Source organism: Diprion similis, chromosome 2, assembly GCF_021155765.1.
Source record: "Diprion similis isolate iyDipSimi1 chromosome 2, iyDipSimi1.1, whole genome shotgun sequence".
NCBI classification, from domain to species: domain Eukaryota; kingdom Metazoa; phylum Arthropoda; class Insecta; order Hymenoptera; family Diprionidae; genus Diprion; species Diprion similis.
The window spans coordinates 8,845,350-8,865,901 of NC_060106.1; the positions used below are offsets into that span (position 1 = coordinate 8,845,350).

The following is a 20,552-nucleotide window of genomic DNA, read 5'->3' on the forward strand; positions in this document are numbered from 1 at the left end:
GCATGGAAGATTCGTTATGGAATCTGCAGTAACTCCCAGGTATTCGTCGATCTCACTCAACTCAAGACAGCTCGACATATTTAAATAATGAATTGTCGAAATTAATACACGAAATTTTGAATTGACAAAATATTGTAGGTATAACGGACAAAATTTTAATTGAATCGATCTATGGGGCAGGTTGATTTGGCCAGATAACAAGTTCATTAATTGATTCCGATGGACTTTAATCAAATATTTCATCCATCATGAACAGAGTATTCAATTAAATCAAACTATACTTTATCGGTAGATATATATGTATAATTGAATTCAACTACGCACAGTATTTGAATACAAATCATGTACATTCGAACGGATTGAGGAAATATAGTTGCAAAATCTTTTTTTCTTTTTTTCCTTTCTTTTTCCGTACATTACGAAAAGATCGCCGAAGACACGTGAGCTTCTGATGAAAACTTTTCATTCGCTTTTACAACTGTTTCAACTGTTACGCTAGCCTGCAAACTGTTAAAGTGATAATGAGCTGTAAACTGAATTCAACAACGTTGTGAAGATCTGGGTCATTATTCTTAAGATAAATCTATTCATTCGTTTCACTAGTTAATATATTTATTTATATTTATCACACAACTCATTCATTGTTATTAAAAATATCTCCTGCAGTTCATAAAACATGTTTTGATCGCATTTCACTTCTTTGGAGCGAAAAAGATACATTATATAGACACTGTATTTTGCCGATGTGGTAGCATAAAATCTTTCGTCGGACGTTGCGACATTAACCTGAATGATTTACGCATTGGGAAATGGACAGCTCTACTCAATGGAGCGTTTCGAGTCGCGATTTAAAACGAACAAAATAAAGGAAAGAAAAACTGATCGTCCAGTGGCTAGAATACCCTCTGCATACGTGCCGGCGTGACCCTATTGCTAAAAATATCTAGCTAAGTGGGCCACAACGGTTAGATGGCTTTCCATAAAGTCAGACAAAGAATTCCTGTCGGTATCTACGATACAGCTCAGCTGGCCAATCGTTACATTACATGTGTAGCGAAAAAAACGCAAGGGTGAGACCCAGCATCAGGTGTCTCGTGAAAAAAGCTAATGTTATTGCACTTTGTTGGTTTCCCATGTACGGATACAGTTGATTTATACACGAATTTCACGTCAAGCTCTAAATTTTGCATCGGTTTATTAATAACGAAGATATTCCCCGAACTATTGTAGTTTGACTTTGATATATTGTTTGGGTCAACAGCCTCGCATACTTCGACCGTAAACCGCGTTTAAGAACCCCCGGATATTTCTTCGATGCATCGTCGTGCAGACGGACGTGTGCAACAAGTAAGTACCAATCGTAAAACGGGTATCGCAAATTTGGCAAACTCAACGAATAAGGAATTAGATTTTTCCATACAAGATTGAAACAATTTTTACGAACACTACAAGTAGCAAGAAATTTTATCCGAAATGAAACCAGAAATGAAAATGGATGCAAATAGAATAATATAATCGTATTGAAGTTAGTAACAAAATTGTGACGATTCATCCTGAATAAAAACCGTTATTTCGCAATTTTGAAATTATCTGAAATTCAGTAAACCGTAACAAAACAAAATACACTCATATTCCGAGATCTTAGTTCCTTAAAAATCGGTGTAAAGTTAAGAATATAATAATTTTTTTCCCAATGTTTCGTTACGATTACGTCACCAACTTCAACCTCGTATAATAGAATAGAATTATTTTCAAACTCTGTCCTGCTGACACATCAAATCGATATATTGTACAATTGATATTCCATCAATGAAATCGAAATATAGAAGATACGTCAAAAGACGTTAAAAAATTTTTACGAATTTACAAATTTTCATTACAGTAAATCAATATTTACCCATATACGTTTTGGTATACGTAAACCAAAAGATCAAATCTAATTTGCTTTCATGAATGATTATAGATTTCCGGTTGGGTCCATTGACATGGCATAAAGCTACGGTCGACTCGATTGACAACGAAAATTCAAATTCTGAGACAACGTATCGCTCCAGGAGGCGAGTAAACGTCTCGTCCCGTCTCGTCGGGACGTCGATGAAGATGAAACAATTGGATTTCCTGCGGCGCACGGGGGCGCCGAGAGTCGTTTCGTCGTACCCTAAATGAGTACATACATACACACGTCGACTAACGAAAGTCAAGGGGTTGTCCCCGAGGAGTCCAATGCCCCTATTACGATATACATGTGCACGAGGTGGCTGTATATGCGCGTAAATGTATATTTATTAGGGTTTATAAATAGACAGCTTCTTCCAACCTCCGTGCGTCCTCGTAGCTAGAACCGAGCCGGGGGAGTGGAAGACGCACATGCTTCGCTGGTGACGACGACGACGACAACGACGACGACGAAGATACGCTGCAGCACTCTCAGGCGGTTTACCCCCCGCTGCGAAATACCCCTGCAGGGTTGGTCCATCGACGATGCAAAATCTACCGGCTCGAAGAATTGTACGAAAAGTATTCGCAGTTCCGGATTTTGTAGATACATCCGAGGTCAAGCTATTAAAATACTATTCTTGCCAAAAATTGAGTCTCCGTTTTTTTAATCAATTCTGTGATAATGCTTTAACGATCTTAGAGTTTCTTGAAGTATGTCGGATAGTCTTTTATAAGAAGTAGATTGATACTTTTAGTACAGTTACGAAAAACGTAGATAAGCAAGTATAGTTTGTGCGTGTGTGTGTATACCTATGAGTCTATGAGCTTACAGAATTACAGAATTATACAGCAAATTTTCATAGGCAAATAAATTTTTTGTTCATAAATACGATGAATTTTTATTATTACTACTTCGTTATACCATTTTAGCATTATGTGATTTATGTTTTTTTTCTTTCTTGTTTATCAATAAAATTGCTTTTCAAAATAAATTGACGACAAAAGCAAAAAAAGAAAATTAATATAGGATATGAAGAAATAGATGTACTTTCCGTATTACCGTCGCAAAAATTATTCGCAATTCAAACGATCTATTCATTATTAAACTCGTTATTCACTGGCTCCAATGCAAGAGTTATACATATGAAATAAGTAAATCGATGCTTGTGTGTTGAAAATATGGGACTTTAGCATACAGTGAATAGGAATAGGAATTAATTATCAAAATTCAGCTATTATGTAGAGATATAGAAACAACAAATTCACATCAGCATGACGTTTATCATCAGCGTTAATAAATCAATGACGTTTATCGCGTGAAGTCCAGAGGGTTTGTTTTTCTTCGTGGCATGAATGAGATTAGAGGTCATCTATAACGGGGTCGAAAAATGATTCTACATTATTACTGTTCTATTTTCTCGTTTGTTCTTCATCACCGATGATGATTTGCGTACCAGAAAATAAGATTAAGGTGGAATACATAATTCTGGCTAACATTTTTCCAAAAAATGCGTGTTAGACTGTACAGGAAAACGAAGAACAAAAAACAAGAAAGGACAGTCGTTTCGTCATTTGTTGACAACGTTGAAGAAAGTGATACACTATAATATTTTATACGCTTATTTTTCTTTTCACCACACACAGCACAGATAACGAGGGTGACACACGATACCGTGAGGCAGGCAGTGTTACCGTAATGGCGACGAGCAGTCACGTCGATATTACAGACATGATATATATATATATATACACATATTATAGGTGTGTGTGTGTGTGTGTGTGTGTGTGTGTATTATACATATATATAATACACTCTTGTAACGTGTTCGCGTTGAATCGATATCTAGAAATACAAGCTAAGCAAACCTAGCTGAACCCAACTTAAACGAACCCAATCCCAGCCCGTGAGTAGTTGATAAAAGCTAGGTTATTTTTATCAGGTAATCGACGTACATAGCCGAGCATATAGTTACTTTCAAACTTGCAGAGTACCTAGATAATCAGTTGCCGAGCAAACCGAGATCAAATGCCCAATTCAATTAAAATTCTTACATTGTTGGACGATTCTTCATTTCCGTCAAAATACAAGTTCGACGATCGGTTTCAACAATCTCTAAATCTTATATCTATCGCGTCATTCTGATTTTTCTCAACAGTTAGAAAATTCGCGCTATAGATACACGTTCTCTTCTGAACCTCGATTCTCTAGCCCTATAACGGAAATATCAAGAGGTAGTTGCGTGTATGTGTACATGACATATATCTAATAAGAGGCATAAGAGGAAAACAGTACCTAATATACACAATTCAATAACCGGATAGAAACCGGTTATCGACGACCATCGCTCCTCGTCTTCAAACTCCCTCCAACACTGAATAGAGTTTGATCAACGATAGAAATCACAAAAGTTAAAAATCTGGCAACAAAATTCACGATGCTGTAATCCAAATTTAATTTAACCAAGCTCATGAAATGAGTTCTCTTTCGTCTCTGGATCCAAAATTCCTTTTTCGTTCCTTTCCTACAAATAATGATAAACGAATAACTAAATCATGTAAACTTTACAGAATAAAACGTTAAATCTCATACAACAGCAACGTAAATTTTGTATACACCGAGCAAATACAAGAAGGAAACAGTGAATGCGATAGTTGAAAATACCGGAAATGTGGCAAACCAGCTTCCGGATGTTGCGGTTAAACGTATGCTAGAAATAGTCGGTAACCGTGTACCTACTGGCTGCTTAAATGGCGTACTACAGGATTCCGGTTTCAACGTTCAACGAAAATGGTCAGTATAGGGTGATGTACTTTTTTATTTCTATCACTAATCCCGTTTTGTTTCTTCAAAGAGAAGATTATCCGAATAAGCGAGCCATACGGATTCCTGATATTCTCCATGGAAATATGGACGGTCGATATGTAATACACATCGAGCTGTCGACGAATACCGTGAGCCTTTATGAAATGATAGCGAGTGACGAAAGAAAAAAGGTAAAATAAAAAAAATCAAACACAAAATAAGGTAAAACGAAAATACGCTGAGAAAAATCTGTTCCCTTCGTTTCAACGCATATTTGCGATATGATTGCCGACCCGAATCGCGGACGACCTTTTCATACGTCAGTCAAAATTTTCGGATCCTAACGCGATCGGAAGCCTCTTCAACACGCTCAACGAACCGTGCAAGGGGCCCTTCGAGGATATTCCCCCTCATAATTCGGACCCTTGACGACGACCCGGAATGCCGAGGGTCATTTGCCCCGCTTCTCGAGTTCTCGGGTTAGAATCACGCGCCTATACCGAGACCACGTGGCGGGCCACGTGGTTGCCGAACAGCGTAGGCAACTCGACGCCGTTGTCCAAACTCCTCGAATTTTGCGGCCAATTTTCGGTGAACCAACCGCTCGGTTTGAGAGGGTCTCGGGTCTGAAGGGAAGGAGCGATTACGGCGTACAGCCATGTTTAATTTGAAGGTGAACGCGAAGACGGAGTGAGAACGATTCGTGCAGCAACTCTTCTGCAGGCTGGAAAAGTGGCGACCGTCGTTAATCATTTCATTTGCGGTCATAGCGTGTCGTTAATAGCATGGGACACCGCGTGACCTGAATTCCGTGGAATGGATGCTTGCGCAACGCAGAATAAAACAGCAGCTTCGCATTTAACAACGACATCGAAGCGCTTCGAAGCCTTGAGAAGGGCCTGACGCGGCGGACGTGCGATAACGACGCGAAGGCCGAAGATGCTGAGCATTGGGTGATGCGTTCGCCTACCAAGAACAAGAAGGATCTATAAAACTCTACGGGGAAAAAATTGATGAAATTGAAAAAATTGAGATAACATCGCCTTTAGATGTACATATATGATACACGCAACACGTCTTACACTTGAACGGTGAAAGTATCCGTCGTTGGCGCGGGGTAATCGATGAAAGGAAATCGATTCGACGCTTAAGTCTCCCGACAACAGCTGTCCATAGGCTTCGACTTTTCCCTGCAGGCGATTATGCGACTGAGAATTTCTCAACAAAGATATATATATATATATACACGTTCTAATGCAGTTGATAATGAGACGTATGAATTATAACTACAATTTTTTGAATGTAGAAATATTACTCATTGTCAAACGACGATTTATCAAATTATTTATTAGGTATACTTTTCATACGTTAAAAGCAGCTGTGAGTTTTTCACAATTATTCTTACTTTGGTATCTTTTTAAAATTATTATTATTATTGTTGTTGTTGTTATTATTATTATTATTATTATTATTATTATTATTATTATGCAGTTGAATAAGCAAAGAGAAGAACAGAAACGAGAATAATAACATGTACGTCCGGTATATACATTCATGAATATTTAATTATTACATGTCCACGCTTCCAACGAAGACTAATCAATTATTATGCTCAATCAACTATAACTATTCGTCAAAGTAATCGTTTTGGCGCATCGTCGTATAATGTATTTTCGAAACGACAATACTGCAGCACAGCAACTTTGACACGAAGCAAACTTGTTTCAGGCTTGATACCTAATCCGCTGCTCGCTTTTATTGAACAAATCAATTAATTAATGATTCTTACCGCACGTTTTCTTTCTGTTACCCGAGGGAAAATAACAAAAACAAAATACCTAGAATATAGTCAATATAATCGACATATGAAAGATTTCAAACGAAGCTCACTCATTCAAACATGAAGATAAGAATTATGTATAACTCTGATTCCGAACCCTTGACGTTGAATAAATAATTGATGGATTTGTCTGGATATGGCGAATGTTAGGAATATAATAACCCCGCAAGCGCGAATTGATCATCGATCGACGCTGTCTTCGATAAAAGCCAAGATACGATACACGTGCAGCAAAATCAGTGAAACCTTCGCGACAATTGATCGAATTTTCATGATATCAAAGAAATTCTTCTCTATAATTATACCTACTTATATCTCCTTATCTCTTATCCCGAAACAACGACGTGAGCGGATCAAAAGCACATAACATGGTCTCGTCCGTATATCGTGTTTTCGAGTAATGCGAGATCGGTGCGTGGGATGACGTCACAGGTGGCAGTAAGGCGGGTGTATATAGCAACGCGTATGCCGGATCGTTAGGTACATACATACATGCTTCTATACATATGTATGCCTATATATGTATACACATTAAAAACTTACTGTCTTGGAAGGACGTCTGGCGTGCGTTCCGTTGTGTCCCTCTGGCACGTGATATCGGTTCGTTTATATTCGTTGCGCTGTTCCAGCACCGCGATGGAGATCAAAAAGAGTTACAACACAGGTTTTCCTCTTGTTTTTTTTTTTTTTTTTTTTTTTTTGTTTTCGTTTTTTTCGTTTCCTTCGTTTAAGCGTGCAAAGGCGCACGGAGGAACATCCCCTCCACCACTTCTTCCCAACTCTTCGGAGCTGACTAATCTATATCGTCCGCCTTGTCAGTCAAACACTACTCACACTGGCAATCGTGCTGCTTCTGTCGTTGTCGCTACGGCTCACTGAATACCAAACGTTGACCGGGGTGAGAGAAGGAGACGATAAGGAAGGAAAGAGAGAGAGAGAGAGAGAGAGAGTCGAAATTTAGTTTAATTGGTCAAATGCAGGCTGTGACATAGCTCGTAACCCTGCGGCAATAAGCAATTGCATACGTGAGACTAAAACGTGACGATTACGATGATATCGATCGATTTTACCGGTTTCCTGACAAAAGTATTGCGGAATTGAAACTTTCGAGTGAGACAAGACGAAATGCAGGTTGTTTCCGATTAGTATACCTATACGTACACATCCGATGTCGAAGGTAGTACAGATGCTCCGTCGAACGGATTACAGACCCCTTGGAAAGATCTCGTGATTTGATAAAACAATTTTAGATTGTAATTTCAAGCCAGACCTCCGCGACCGATCTCGTCCGCGAGTTCAAACAACTGTATTATACGTATAATGTAGATCCAGCAGTAAGAACGCGGGATCATTGTACACACATCCTGGAGTGAATGTAACGCCGGTGAATTGGTGCTCGGCAAAAGAAGCATGACTCAAGTATCAAGGATGTAAGTAATAAAAAGATCGATGGATCGATGGAAGAAGTCGGAATCAACGATGAAGATCAACGATACATTATACATGGTATATCCACGGTGGATATACTCGAGAGGATCTAGTCCATCGAATCACGTAACATCACGATGAGTCTCGAAGTGCAGGAATCCCGATGCGTTGCGATGCGCAATGACAGATTGACTCCGAAAATAATCCAGCTAAGAAGATGGTTTTAAGCCGCGCATTCGTACGAAAACCCTAGACTCTATGCATTCGCTCTACGCACTGCACCGTAAGGCGGAAAAACAATCGACGCTCGCGGTGTTTCGAACGATATTCTATGCAATAAGAGCCGGCTGATGCATAGTGCATTCCGTATGTATGGTACAGTATAGAGTACGTATGCCGCGTCATGTCAGCGAGTATGCAGCTCTACTCTCTCTCTCCCTCCCCCGCTCTCTCACTCTCTCTCTCTCTGTCTCTCTCGTCATTTGTTATCGCGGTGCAGAATGAAGTTGAGAAACCGCAGGGCGGTGTGGCTAGCCGAGCGCCACGCGGCCCTCTCTCGCTCCCTCGCTCTCTCGCTCTCTCTCTCTCTCTCCTTTTCCTCTCTCTCGTCTCCCTCACTCCGTGGCACGTCTCGCAGAGAGAATACGTGTAGATGTATAGGTGGCGTTTGTATATGTTCAGATAAAAAGGTATGTAATATACGTGTGTGTTTGTATGAGTTTTAGTGTGCGCATGTGTGTAACATATATAAATATATAAATCGTCGCACTACGTACGCTCGTCGAAAATAATTGTTCAAAACATTCACACCACGCACCGCGTGATATAACAATAACGTCGCGTGTAGACTGCAATTTTACAAGTTTTCGCCACACCCACAGTAGAACAGCAAAAATAATACCGAAGATATGTATGTACGTACGTACGTATGTATATATATATATATATAATATAATATGTATATACCATATATATATGTCTTATCGTAGCACTGAAATTTTCACCCGCGATATGTGCGCGGAAATCTGTCGCACTGCACCTTCGTTTTCACGGGTATCAACGCGACTCTGAGCCCCACACTAAACGCGCAAGACCGTCGTTCTCGTTCCTCGTTCCTCGTTCCTCGTTCTCGTTCTCGTTCTCGTTCTCTTTGCGGGCTCTCACCTCGGGTACATGTATATAATATTATAAAATCCGTGAATCCTCTCGTTGCGCGTACTCGTCGGCCGTAGGGTTCAGCCGCGGCGCGTCAAGTGCGCGCCTCCGCGGCTCTGCCGACCAAACCGTTTCGGACAGCCTCGGGGGAATTCGGCTATCTCCGGCCCCGTCTTATACACTGTGTTCATTTCGAACGGCCGCCTCCACAGCGCCGCCGCCTCCCGGCTCTTCAACCTTTTTCGCCTCTTTCGATACGTAAACATTTTTCCCTCCTGCCGCTGGCCCTGACGACGGCCTCCGGTGGCCTCATGGCAATACTTTGCCTTCAGCCTTTTCTCTCTCTCTCTCTCTCTCTCTCTATCTCTTGCTCGCTCATTCTCCCACCGTCGCCCTCGTCGCCCGCTAAGATACGTCACGACAGCGTTACGAACGCTGCCTGGAATTCTCAAATTTATTCGAATTAGTATTTGTCGATAACTGTGGGCTGGTGGGTCCAACTTCCGATCCTAGAAGCCGTCGTTTTTACTTGTTACAATGTGCAGGTTGAATAGGTCCTCTAACGCAAATGAAAAAAGACCTGTGTCACTGGTTCCAAGTGGCGATGCTTAATCCCATTTCAATTTGCAGCGTCTTGCATCGTTTCAGACCGAATTTTTATGCGATTTCGTTATTCGTGTAAAAATTGTAAGTTGTCTTGGTATTCGGAAATTTTTCAAAAAGCAATGTCATCTCCGACAGAGATGTTTTTTTGTCGAAACGTTATCAGGTCCCAAAACGAGTGGCTTTTTTCTTAAAGATTTGGAGCCCTCGATGTAAAACAGTAACAAAAAAAAAACAATCAACTTGCGGGAACACTTGAGTCACTTCGCTGAAATATGATCATTCGTTCCTGTGTGTGCATATAACAGTTACTAATGATGATTGTTAAACTTACGATTATAATATCACTGACTTTCAAAATTAGTCTACAGAGCGATGAAACGACACGATAATTTCGGAGTCAGCTGCACCAGTGCATTACAGCTAATTGCACAGCTGGATCAAAAGAGTAATAGAGTTTGAATTAAAATCAAACACTCGATGGATCGAGGAGACTTCTTGGCCTTCGAACAAAATTGCATCGCGGCCCTCGCGACCCGACTGTACCTACACCTACTCACACAGCCGTGCCATATGTATGCACATTATACCTAGATACAGTCTGCTCGCATAAAGTACGGTCTGGCCGCGGTCTGGAAGCCGCGTACAAGCTACAAACCCGAATCGGACTGGTTGGCGAAATGGACAAAGCGCGAGAGTCTCGGGTATATATATCCAATTTGTCCAGGAACCGTGAAACCGTTCCAAGTTTCGGAAAATAGGATTTTCGAATCGGACCGGTTGGAACGGAACAAAGCGCGCGAGTCTCGGATACGAATCCAATTTGACCAGGAACCGTGAAACCGTCCCAAATTCAAAAACGGGTCTTCCTCGTTTTCGATTAAACCTGCACGGTTCCAAGCTCATCACCAATCTGCCGAACGTATTCTAAAATTGTCCAATTCCAGGTGTCCCGATTCGGAGACGTCGGGTGTACGCGCATCGCCTGTGCATAAGTTAGACGAGGGAGTGCAGAGTGGAATACAGCAAAGCGCAGAACTGCATCGACTGTACCCCCCCCCCCGTCAAAGTGGGTGGGCGATGGGTGGCGGCGAAGCCGAACCAGGTACATTCCGTACCGGCGCGAAGCAGCCGCCCGCGACTCGACGGTGGCAGTTCAGATAAGGTTTTAGATAAAGATTATACACGTATTATAGGTATACGTATCGGTGGTGGTTCAAGGCACGATGTTGGTCGCCGAGCACTGACTGGGAGCATTAAACAGGACCGACCATTGTTCTCGATATTTTTACGAAAACCTTTTATCACCAGAGCTATGAGGATATGGATGTAACAGCGGAGGTTGAGGGATCCTGATTGATTACATATATCGACAGGAATTTTGAATCTGGGTTCTAGATGTCAAATTTTTATTTCTTTGAAGTAACTAATGGAAGAAAAAATTGTTTCAATAGATAAAGTTTGCTGTTGTAGAAACCAGAAGGATATTTCTGATTTTAAGAAAAGTTACCTATTTTTTCAAACATTTATTGTAAGTAACAATTGAACAAGCTTTAGTTTTGAATTTAAATCACTTTTATCCAAAAATAATATAATTAATAATAAAACTACAAATGTAAAAGAATTGATAAACAAAGTTTAAAAATTAATATTTTTCTCATATGTTTGTTTGGACTTTCTCGTATCAAACCCCAAACGTAATTTCCCATCATGCTCTCACTATAATGCACCTGATAACGTCGTTCAAAGCCCGTCTCATCTCGGTGAAAACATTTTCCTTGTTCTTCTGAATGGGCACCCACATTATAGCTATCGACCAAAAACTTGAGGACTTATTTATCAACGTAAATAGACAAAAGCAAACTTTATAAATAATAAATGTAGATTTTGGTTATTATTCAATGTTTAGAATCGAAGATTATTAATTTAAATATAAGCTCAAGAATCTTTTTTTCATTTATTGACCTGTTATCGGTGACTGGCCAAAAATCAGCGATTTCATGTTACAAGAACTGGGCCGTCATCTGAGACAAATTATAGTTGAACGGAAATAATTCGGTAGCTATGAAGCGTCGGGTTAAACCACTTACTTCAGTTCAACTGCGTAAGGGTTCTCTGCAGACTATTGATAATTAATAACTTTCGTCATAGGGAAAGAAGAAATGTAGACGAAAGAGTTTTCGATCAAAGTTAATCCCGAAGAAGTTTCGTTTGGGACTTTTGAATTATCATCTCTTTCATTTCTGTGTAACTAACACATCAACTGTCTATAATCAATGAACTAAAACATGTTTTGGAAAGCGTGAATGGTGATCATAAATGTCACTAATTCTTTGTGCCATTGTTCTGAAAAATCACTTGCTGTTGAAACTTAACGGTGCATGGCACTTTAGTAGGATAGGCATATTTTGGCACTCGTGTGCATGAAAACATCATAGAAATGAATCAGCGACCAGACTTTGGTCTATAAATAGCAGGGAACCTTACGGTTGGACTGCGTGACTAGAGATAGGAGTCCTATGGCTTTGCCATTTCCTCAAAACTGACCTCAAACTCTAAACTGAGCATTTTATCTAATCTCGTTTAGAGACCGAACAACATAGTCGTATACTATTCAACCCTCCGTGTCAGGTACAGCGAAAATACCGCTTCTTATTTGTACGATAGAATCAACTGCTGTTTTTTCACGATTTGATGAATTTCCTACTTCGGTGGTAATTCTCGATGAAAATTTTTCACAATTCAGGAAAACTTTATACCCATACTAATTACGACTTCTGGGGTAGAACGTGAACGAGGCACTCGAAACTTCCGGCGGGATTTCCAAAACATTTCGGTATAAAATCCGTGTTGTAATCCGCATGTAAATTTTTTACGGTTCCTTAGGTCACAACCCCATTTAGAGTAGTCATAATTTAAATGACATATATACATCAAGATATAGAAGGAGAAAGATAAAAAAAAAAATTAAAATGATCCCAAGAAAATTGAATGATGAAAAAAATTTCTAACAACATTTCTCCTAATGGCTTTACAAAATTATTTTTCACAGACACCAAAGAACGTGAATAACGCTGTATTGTCTCACATACGAGAACGAATGATCGCAGCAATAGAAAGACGTAAAACAGTAAAAATCTCCAGAGGATCCCTTCGACCTCGCCGTCGAAAGGGTTAGATGTTAAGGCCCCGTAAAACTGAAATACAAGAAAGCACGGCCATAGATATCAGTGGCTCTGATCAAACTTGCGTTACTCCGTATCCATCATCACGCGGAGGATGAAAAGCCATTCACATCTACAAACGGTATTCGCAATCTGTTCACAACAGCAGAGTTCTATGAATCGCGAACTAGACCCTGATAACAGCTGATGCAGAGTTTAATAGCGGGAATTTATGACGTCATTAGACAGTAATTAAAATCTCGTTAATCATTGAGCAACGTTGGCCGGGGACCGAGAAGTTCGCCACTGTATTAATCGGGTTGTCCATGTACCGAGGTGAAATACTGTTTGGAAACCGAAGCCGAATAACACATAGCTTCTGCACGCTGAGACTTAGTCATGCATATACCATATATTATGTGCATTTACACCGCGTGGCTTCTGCTGGCTCATTATAGTCATTAGTCATTACGAGCGGTAATATCCCGCAGTGCTGCGGTACTATAAATTCATGATAAGTACCTATGCAGTATCTCATCACCGAATGTAGGTAAGTACCTTCTACTATCAGTCCCAGCATGTCACGTGTCTCAAGTGATAAGCCTCTTTACCAGGTCAATTATAACGATACAACAGAATTGATCAAATTTATCTTCATAATAAAAATATTAGGTCAGAGGAAAAGCGAATATGCTCGTGCGGTTAACATTATAAACGGGCATCAAATTACATACTTCAGATCGCATGCAGTCTACTCTGAAAATCAGACAAATTATGGTCAATTACATTTATTGTTTGGCGGAATATTTTGCGGCCTTAGAAAATAATTTGAATAAAAGGCGGCTCAAGAACTGCAATTTTTGAATCGGAATTCAACGGCGTCAAGTCGTCTCCGTAATGGTCTGAAATTACAATTGTAGTTCCGCCGCGGATTTAATCAATACGTTTAAGTTAGTTCGACGCTGGCTATAACGGCGTTAGTTATTAAACTGGTTAGTCTACTCGGAATGGTGGTCCCAAAACTAATGAAATTTAGGTGATATCAGCACAGCTGCAGTTGGCACGAGAAGTGACGATAATTAATTTGCAGTGTATAGATATGCAGGTAGAGTTTCATATCACCGATATTTGTATGGCCCGAATTTCCGTTGCTCTTAAACAATATTTTCAATTGAATCAATCATAATCTCTCCATACAAACAAATTGCAGGATAGGCGGTAGTGACAGATATTGCGGAGAATATTTTCGATTATCAATTTTCGTCTTTGAACTTTGAACTCGCAAACTTTGACGTACAATTAATGAAAGAATTTGAATCTAAATGCTACGGTAACTTTCAGGCCGAACTCTCATAACGAAGGTCGCAGGTATACGGGCAATTCTATCGATGTGTGTATACCTACCTGCCTAATTTGTGTGCGCAAGCTAGGAAATGCACCGAGGCGCAGCGCAGTTGCAATTTTGCCCGCATGGCGGCTTGGATTGGAAAATTTTAAACATGGCGGTGCAACGCGGACAGGCGCACTCTGCCCCGATCAATATAGCGCCTTGTTTAATATCAGTTCTCAAACTGAGTACAGCCTGTGTCAAGATATTATTGAATGAATATAATGGTGCCATCTACGAAGCGTGATTGTATCAAGCCCATGCACCTTGTGCGGAGACCAAGCATATTAGCCCGAAAATCTAACAGGAAAAACAAAAAACAAGACACTCTGCAACGATAAAATCTATGGAGTCATTTCTGGTCCAACGACTCGCGCCTAGTTCCTACCATGATCGATCTGCACTGCAGTAAAACGTTCCGATTGTTGATTTATTCACTGGACTAACTATCCTGATTCTGATTTCAGTTTCCGAGCGGACGCTGATCAATCGGTAACTTAAATTTACAATTTCTGTTAACTGCAAGGTAGAGTAATTCCCAAAGCATTTGCACTTTTTTAGAATGTTTCCTTAGCAAAACTTTTTTTGTGAATATCGGTGAGGAATTGAATTCGAAAAATTCCTGTCGTGTCTGAATCGTCCTGCACAGTATATATTATAATATAATTATAACTCTCGTGATTTTTGCTCACGCAATTTGCAGGATTCTGTTCATCGAAGGACTTTGAGAGTTGGTGAACAATTTCGAGATTTAGTATCGGTGGAAGAAAAGTTAAAGTTCGAATTAACCGAGGTCCTCAAAGTTTCGACAAACTTTTCTCGAAAGCCTCTAATTAATGCGTTTCAAAATGGGATCGTTTAAAACACAATAGTAGACTGATATTTAAATTGAAATAGGAGTGGATTTATAAGGTGGGTGTGTATAGCAATTTTTTTTTCTAAGAGCGCAGTCCAAGTTAAAACCTCTTGTACGCAAACGAGTTTTTAACGAGGCATAAAATGGTGCGAATATTTATTTTTTCCTCCTTCCGAGTCGGAGGCAAGTGAAAAAACGGGAGAAGGGCGAGAGAAAAATTAGGGAAAGAAAAGACGGACATTAAATTTGACTTTTTACAATTTTACGGTCGCACATCGGTCCCCGCGATGCATTTTACGGCCGCGTTTGAGTACCTCGTAAAACCGTAAGTATAAGGAAAACGACAGTGTGCCCTAGTATATTTTCCCCCCTTTGAGTTGGTACGTGTAACATGTAGATATTTCAGGGACAGGCACGCACATGCGAAATTGCCTGCTCTGAGACTATAAATATAAATATGTACATATATATAATACCCGTGCCAATCTGTATATTTTAGCATAGATTTCCCTGTGGGTAGACGCAAGGATCGTAAATTTCCTGAATTACCTATTACGTAATTAGCAGTTTTACTCGCTACTTCGGTTCAACCCAAGTAAATACGATATTTCACGCTAACGGACCAGTTTTTCCTCCTATAACTTGTTAAGAAGATTGATTGGTCGGAAATAATTCAGTTTTCTCAATTTCATTGTGAGATCGTTGTGCGTCAAATATTTTCAACTTTTTTATAAACTACGAAAATTTTTTTAAGAATACGAAGAAAGAATACACTGGAATTGTAAAAACAAATCTTAGATATCGATAAACCATTTCAAATCGCTTCAAAATAATTCGAAATGTGTTTTAGTAGAATCGTTAAATTTCACTCTGCATAGTCTCATTTTATTCAAAAGAGTATTCTATGAAGTCTGCTATGAAATGGATTTCAGTTTTTTTCTTAAGTGGTCAATTCAATATTGCAGTTCGATAATAATAATTAACATGGATACAATGCTCAAAAATCGAACATTTAAAGACGCTAACATGATAAAGAAAAGTGTCTCGGGAAATTTGGACTTGTAAAAAATTATCTTCTGCATAAAATGAGCCGTGGCAAAATTAAATCGAATGACAATGTTTTCAACTGTTTTGAATCGATTTGAAATACAGCATAATTCGATATCCAAGCTTTTATTTATATTTCGAGTATTGTATATTGTCATATGCTTGAAGAGTTCCTCGCAGTTCGCAAATATAATAATTCGATAAATACACCATGTATGACTATCTCGTGACGAAATGAACAAAAAAATATGAGTTTTTGGCGAACCAACCTCCTCAAATATGTGTTTTGTTTTCATAAATTTATCAAATCTCAACAAAATCATTTCAAAGAGTCAAACCAAGGAAAGCGTCCCGACGACAGAAGGACTCCTATCCGCTATATAAGGGATTAGTCGAGCTTTCCCCTCGGCTAAACGCGTAGACAATATAGATACAGATCTGGCGGTGAATCTACACGTAACTCTGATTAGTATCGTCAGGCAAGTTTGTCATTTACCCCATCGAAATAGGAGGCAGGGCACGTAGGAACGCGAGCACGCCTGCCGTGCGTAACTTGCGTGTTCTAAACGAGGTTACGGTTATTAGCAGTTAACGAGAAGGATCGGATTGAACTAGCTTGAAGGAGAACCTATCGACTCGAGAGAGAAATAAAAAATAATTATATAATCAACGCACGAACATTGTGAACGAAGAGTTTTAAACACAGGGTAACTAAACGTGTAACACGTCGCGATCGTTACACCTACAACTAGTATTTGCGTTTTCAGCAGGCACAACGTTACTTCATTCAATGATGTTTTCCTTTCATTGTGCCTTTTGAAGATGAAATAAAAATCATCGCAAACAACTAGACAAATGTCCTGCTGGCAGTTCCAATTTTAACAGGACGATTAGCACGTAAACAGAAGCAAATATCTCATGAGTTTTCATCGTCATCATCATCATCAACTCACCCTAGGTGTTCCTTTCCCTCTTCCTCGGCCTCTTTCCCTGAATGCTCCATCCCCTGTTTGCAAGTGATAGAGGTGCTGAAACATAGAAATGAAAAGAAATTGTTTGAATGTGAACACTCTGTTCAACACCCTCTGAATTCCCATGGAATCTGCCCACATATGCAACCTTTCTTATTCACGAGTCACAACGCGCAAAGACGCCTGTCGACAGGCAAACCGCGATGCATTCGCGTAATGCGTTTAACCTAACGATCGGTGCAGGAAAAAAATGTAAATTTTATTCACGATCTGCTTTCATGATATTTGCAGTGAGATGTAGTTCATTCTGAATTTTATATTTTACAATACGGTTTGATTCTCGAGTATTAATTTTTACCCGTTTTGAGGGACGATTCGAAGTCGTGTCGATCATAAACTACGGAGGAACTGTAAGGAGTACACACATTTTATTATATTTTCGTACTGTCATCATGAATATTCTGCGGAGCAATTTTCAATGAACTGGCTATTCATATCGCCTAATAATACGCATATAAAATGACGTATTTATAAATAAGTTTCAAGAAAATATTGCAAAATTGCCGATACCTTTACCGTTCGTATTATTGGCAATATTGGAATCAAGCTTCTGTTAAAATGAAGTCTTTCTCCTTTCGTGATCAATTCTTTCGTTTATCAGCCATCTAGCTCTAGTTACTAATAAATATAAGACAAAACGAAATGATTCGAAAATACTCATGTCTCTGAAATTCCGATGAAACAAGGATCGAAAAAACTGGAATATTAAGCTTCATACTCTGCAAGCGAGGAACTCTGCTTTACCGATCGTGGGTAATATTCCTGCGGTAGAAAAACGCACGAATTACCGACGCCGACTCGGAGGGTAAGTTAACACGTCGTCGCCAGGTATCGACAGAGCATAGCTTCGTACGAAAGCGCCGCTGTAAGGAAACCAGCAGCTACTGGTATTAGTTCGGAAAAACAAAGCCTGGTGATAGGCAACGATGTAGGAAAGCACAGCGCTTGCGCCCCGGGAAGAAAATAAGAGAAAATTGATTTTTTTGCGCGCGCGCCACTCGCAAAATTAAATTACGACGCGACTGACGCATCTAAAAAGACGGTAACGACGACGACGACGATAAGAGCGATGACACGAGTCTATCTAGTGGTCTAATTTGAAAATCTCGAGTCTTAAATATTATTGAAACGCTAAATAATACGTAAGCAAAGATACAAGCTGTGCGAAGAGAGGAAAGAGAGAATATACCTGTAGTGCGTGTTGAAGTTGAGGCGGGGCCAGGCGAGGCGAGGTAAGGTAAGGTAAGTGAGATAAGGCTAGGTGTTCAGAGGTGAAATTACATCTTTCGACGTTTTTCCATCACCGTGATTATTTAATTTGATATTTCAGGAAGTGCGCCTCTTCTCGAAGATGAGGATGAGGATGAGGATGAGGATGAAGATGAAGCGGCAGAGGCAACGAGGATGCGGGGGTTATTCGAGCGCCAGCGTGAAATCGAGTTAAACTTGAAATTAGAGTTGCTTCCTTGATATTATATAAGAATATTTGTCTTCACTGAATTAATTTAATATAAACTTGGTAAGTCTCTGATTTGCTGTATTTACTTCCAAATTTTGCTCTCTCTCTCTCTCCCTCTTTACCCTCCTGCACTCTTCCACTTTGCAAAAACTTTATACGCCTGGTACGCTTAATATTCATAATTTTAAACAGGCGCGTCGGCTCCGATGTTACTATAATTTCGTTTCTACGACCACGTTATACACGCACCATTCTCTAAAATCCCAATCATTTACAGAGGAAAAACAAAACAGCCGTTATAACCACATAAAAAATAAAATGATTCATAAATTTTTTTGTTTTTCTTAGTTTTCTTTACCGAATCAGCACACAAATTTTGCAAATCTCGATTCAGAAAAATTAATGAAAAATTGAAAACGGGGATAAAAAGCTGACTGAACATTTCTTCGATTCGTTATATCAATACAGTGATCAACGTCGAAAGGGATGAAGACAACAAAATTCATAGACTCTTCCCAAAACGACTGAATAATCACTAACCCGCAGTGTATATATTTATGTATTATCTAAGCGCTGGGCGAACACACGCGGCCGATGAGAGTCGAATGATCTAATCAGGCTCTGCGTGCAGCGGTATGTTCGAACCAGTGAATATCGGGGTTTCAGGTGAATCAATGGACGAGTCTGAATCCCCCCTAGCTCTAGCTTATAGCCGCTAGGCACGGCTGACCAACTGCGGACTAATTCCCTTTTACGCGCGTTACTTATTCGCATCTGCATGCGAAACTACGCACATGACTGGCATACGCATACAGTGGATAATGTTGCCAGTCATGTCGATATTTCCTGCACGAAGAGGAGCTGTATTTTAAAAATTATTTATTATGTAGGTGGGTTCACATTTTCCACCTACTACAACATGTGATTTTTACACATAGTAAATTCTTTGCAGGATTCACGATCAGACAAAGTGCGATATTTTTTCCAAAAGAAATACTGCTATACAAAATATTCGCCGAATTTCTGAAATTCGTGCATGTAATGAGACATATTTTTTGAGAGATCTGACTAATAATAAAATTGTGTATATAATTTATATTAATTCCCGTAATTTCTGGACAAAAAAACAACAAAATATCTATTTTCTCTTAGGATAATTTGTTGTATTTAATCCAGCTATAGGGCAGTGGACTTTAAAATGAACGTACAGTTTTTTTGAAATTGATGTTTTACTCTAAATCCGATAAAAATAGTTATTGGCACTACAGCAATAAGATTATGTTGCTTCGCTGATTTTTCTTCGATGCAGATTTTTCACATATATATGAACCATCCTATATGAAAGAATAGAAAAATAAACAAATAAATAAATAACAAAGATCTCTCGGCCGAAATGAGTGACAAAAACGCAAATGAGAAAATCAAAAATCAGCATGATTGCAATACGAAAGAGGCAGGCATGCGTTTCCATCCCTACAAGTATTTAATAGCCCTCAATTGCAACAGAGTCTATATTTAAAACGCAAATGATTTTCACTGCCCAGTCTTTTTGCGACTTTGCTCTTGTTTTCTAAAAAAAAAATTCACGCAATCGACCAGAGTGCAGCAAATCAAGCCTAACGAAAAGGAACGTGCATATCTCGTTTATGCACACAGACAGGGTGAAATAAGGTAAGGCTAGGAAGCATTTCCCCCTCTCATTTCTCCCAAACTGGCTATTCCTCTTCCTCTCTCCCACGATTTTTCTCTCTCTCTCTTTTTCTGACCACGCACCTGGCAGAATGAGTTGATAAAGCCAGGCTTACATTTTGACATTCACAGTAAAACGAGCGATCATTTGT

General features: G+C 39.5%; 1 protein-coding gene and 1 long non-coding RNA gene across 7 annotated transcripts in view; one reads left to right on the forward strand and one right to left on the reverse strand.

Annotated features, from left to right (window-relative positions):
• The window catches only part of LOC124416660 (DNA N6-methyl adenine demethylase-like), an 89,492-nt gene that overhangs the window by 24,110 nt on the left and 44,830 nt on the right, over window positions 1-20,552 (reverse strand). For 4 of the 6 annotated variants that reach the window (XM_046897926.1, XM_046897923.1, XM_046897922.1 and 1 more), the window contains exon 2: window positions 17,175-17,249. In XM_046897926.1, coding sequence (XP_046753882.1) covers window positions 17,175-17,249 — 75 coding nt within the window. Of the gene's footprint in view, window positions 1-7,124; window positions 7,457-8,785; window positions 9,257-17,174; window positions 17,250-20,552 lie in introns of those variants that run through there. The other 2 variants (XM_046897924.1, XM_046897925.1) reach the window with 2 other exon arrangements.
• Window positions 18,399-18,783, forward strand: LOC124416662. The gene is made up of 2 exons (XR_006930796.1): window positions 18,399-18,484; window positions 18,583-18,783. It is a non-coding gene; the product is annotated as an uncharacterized LOC124416662 (long non-coding RNA).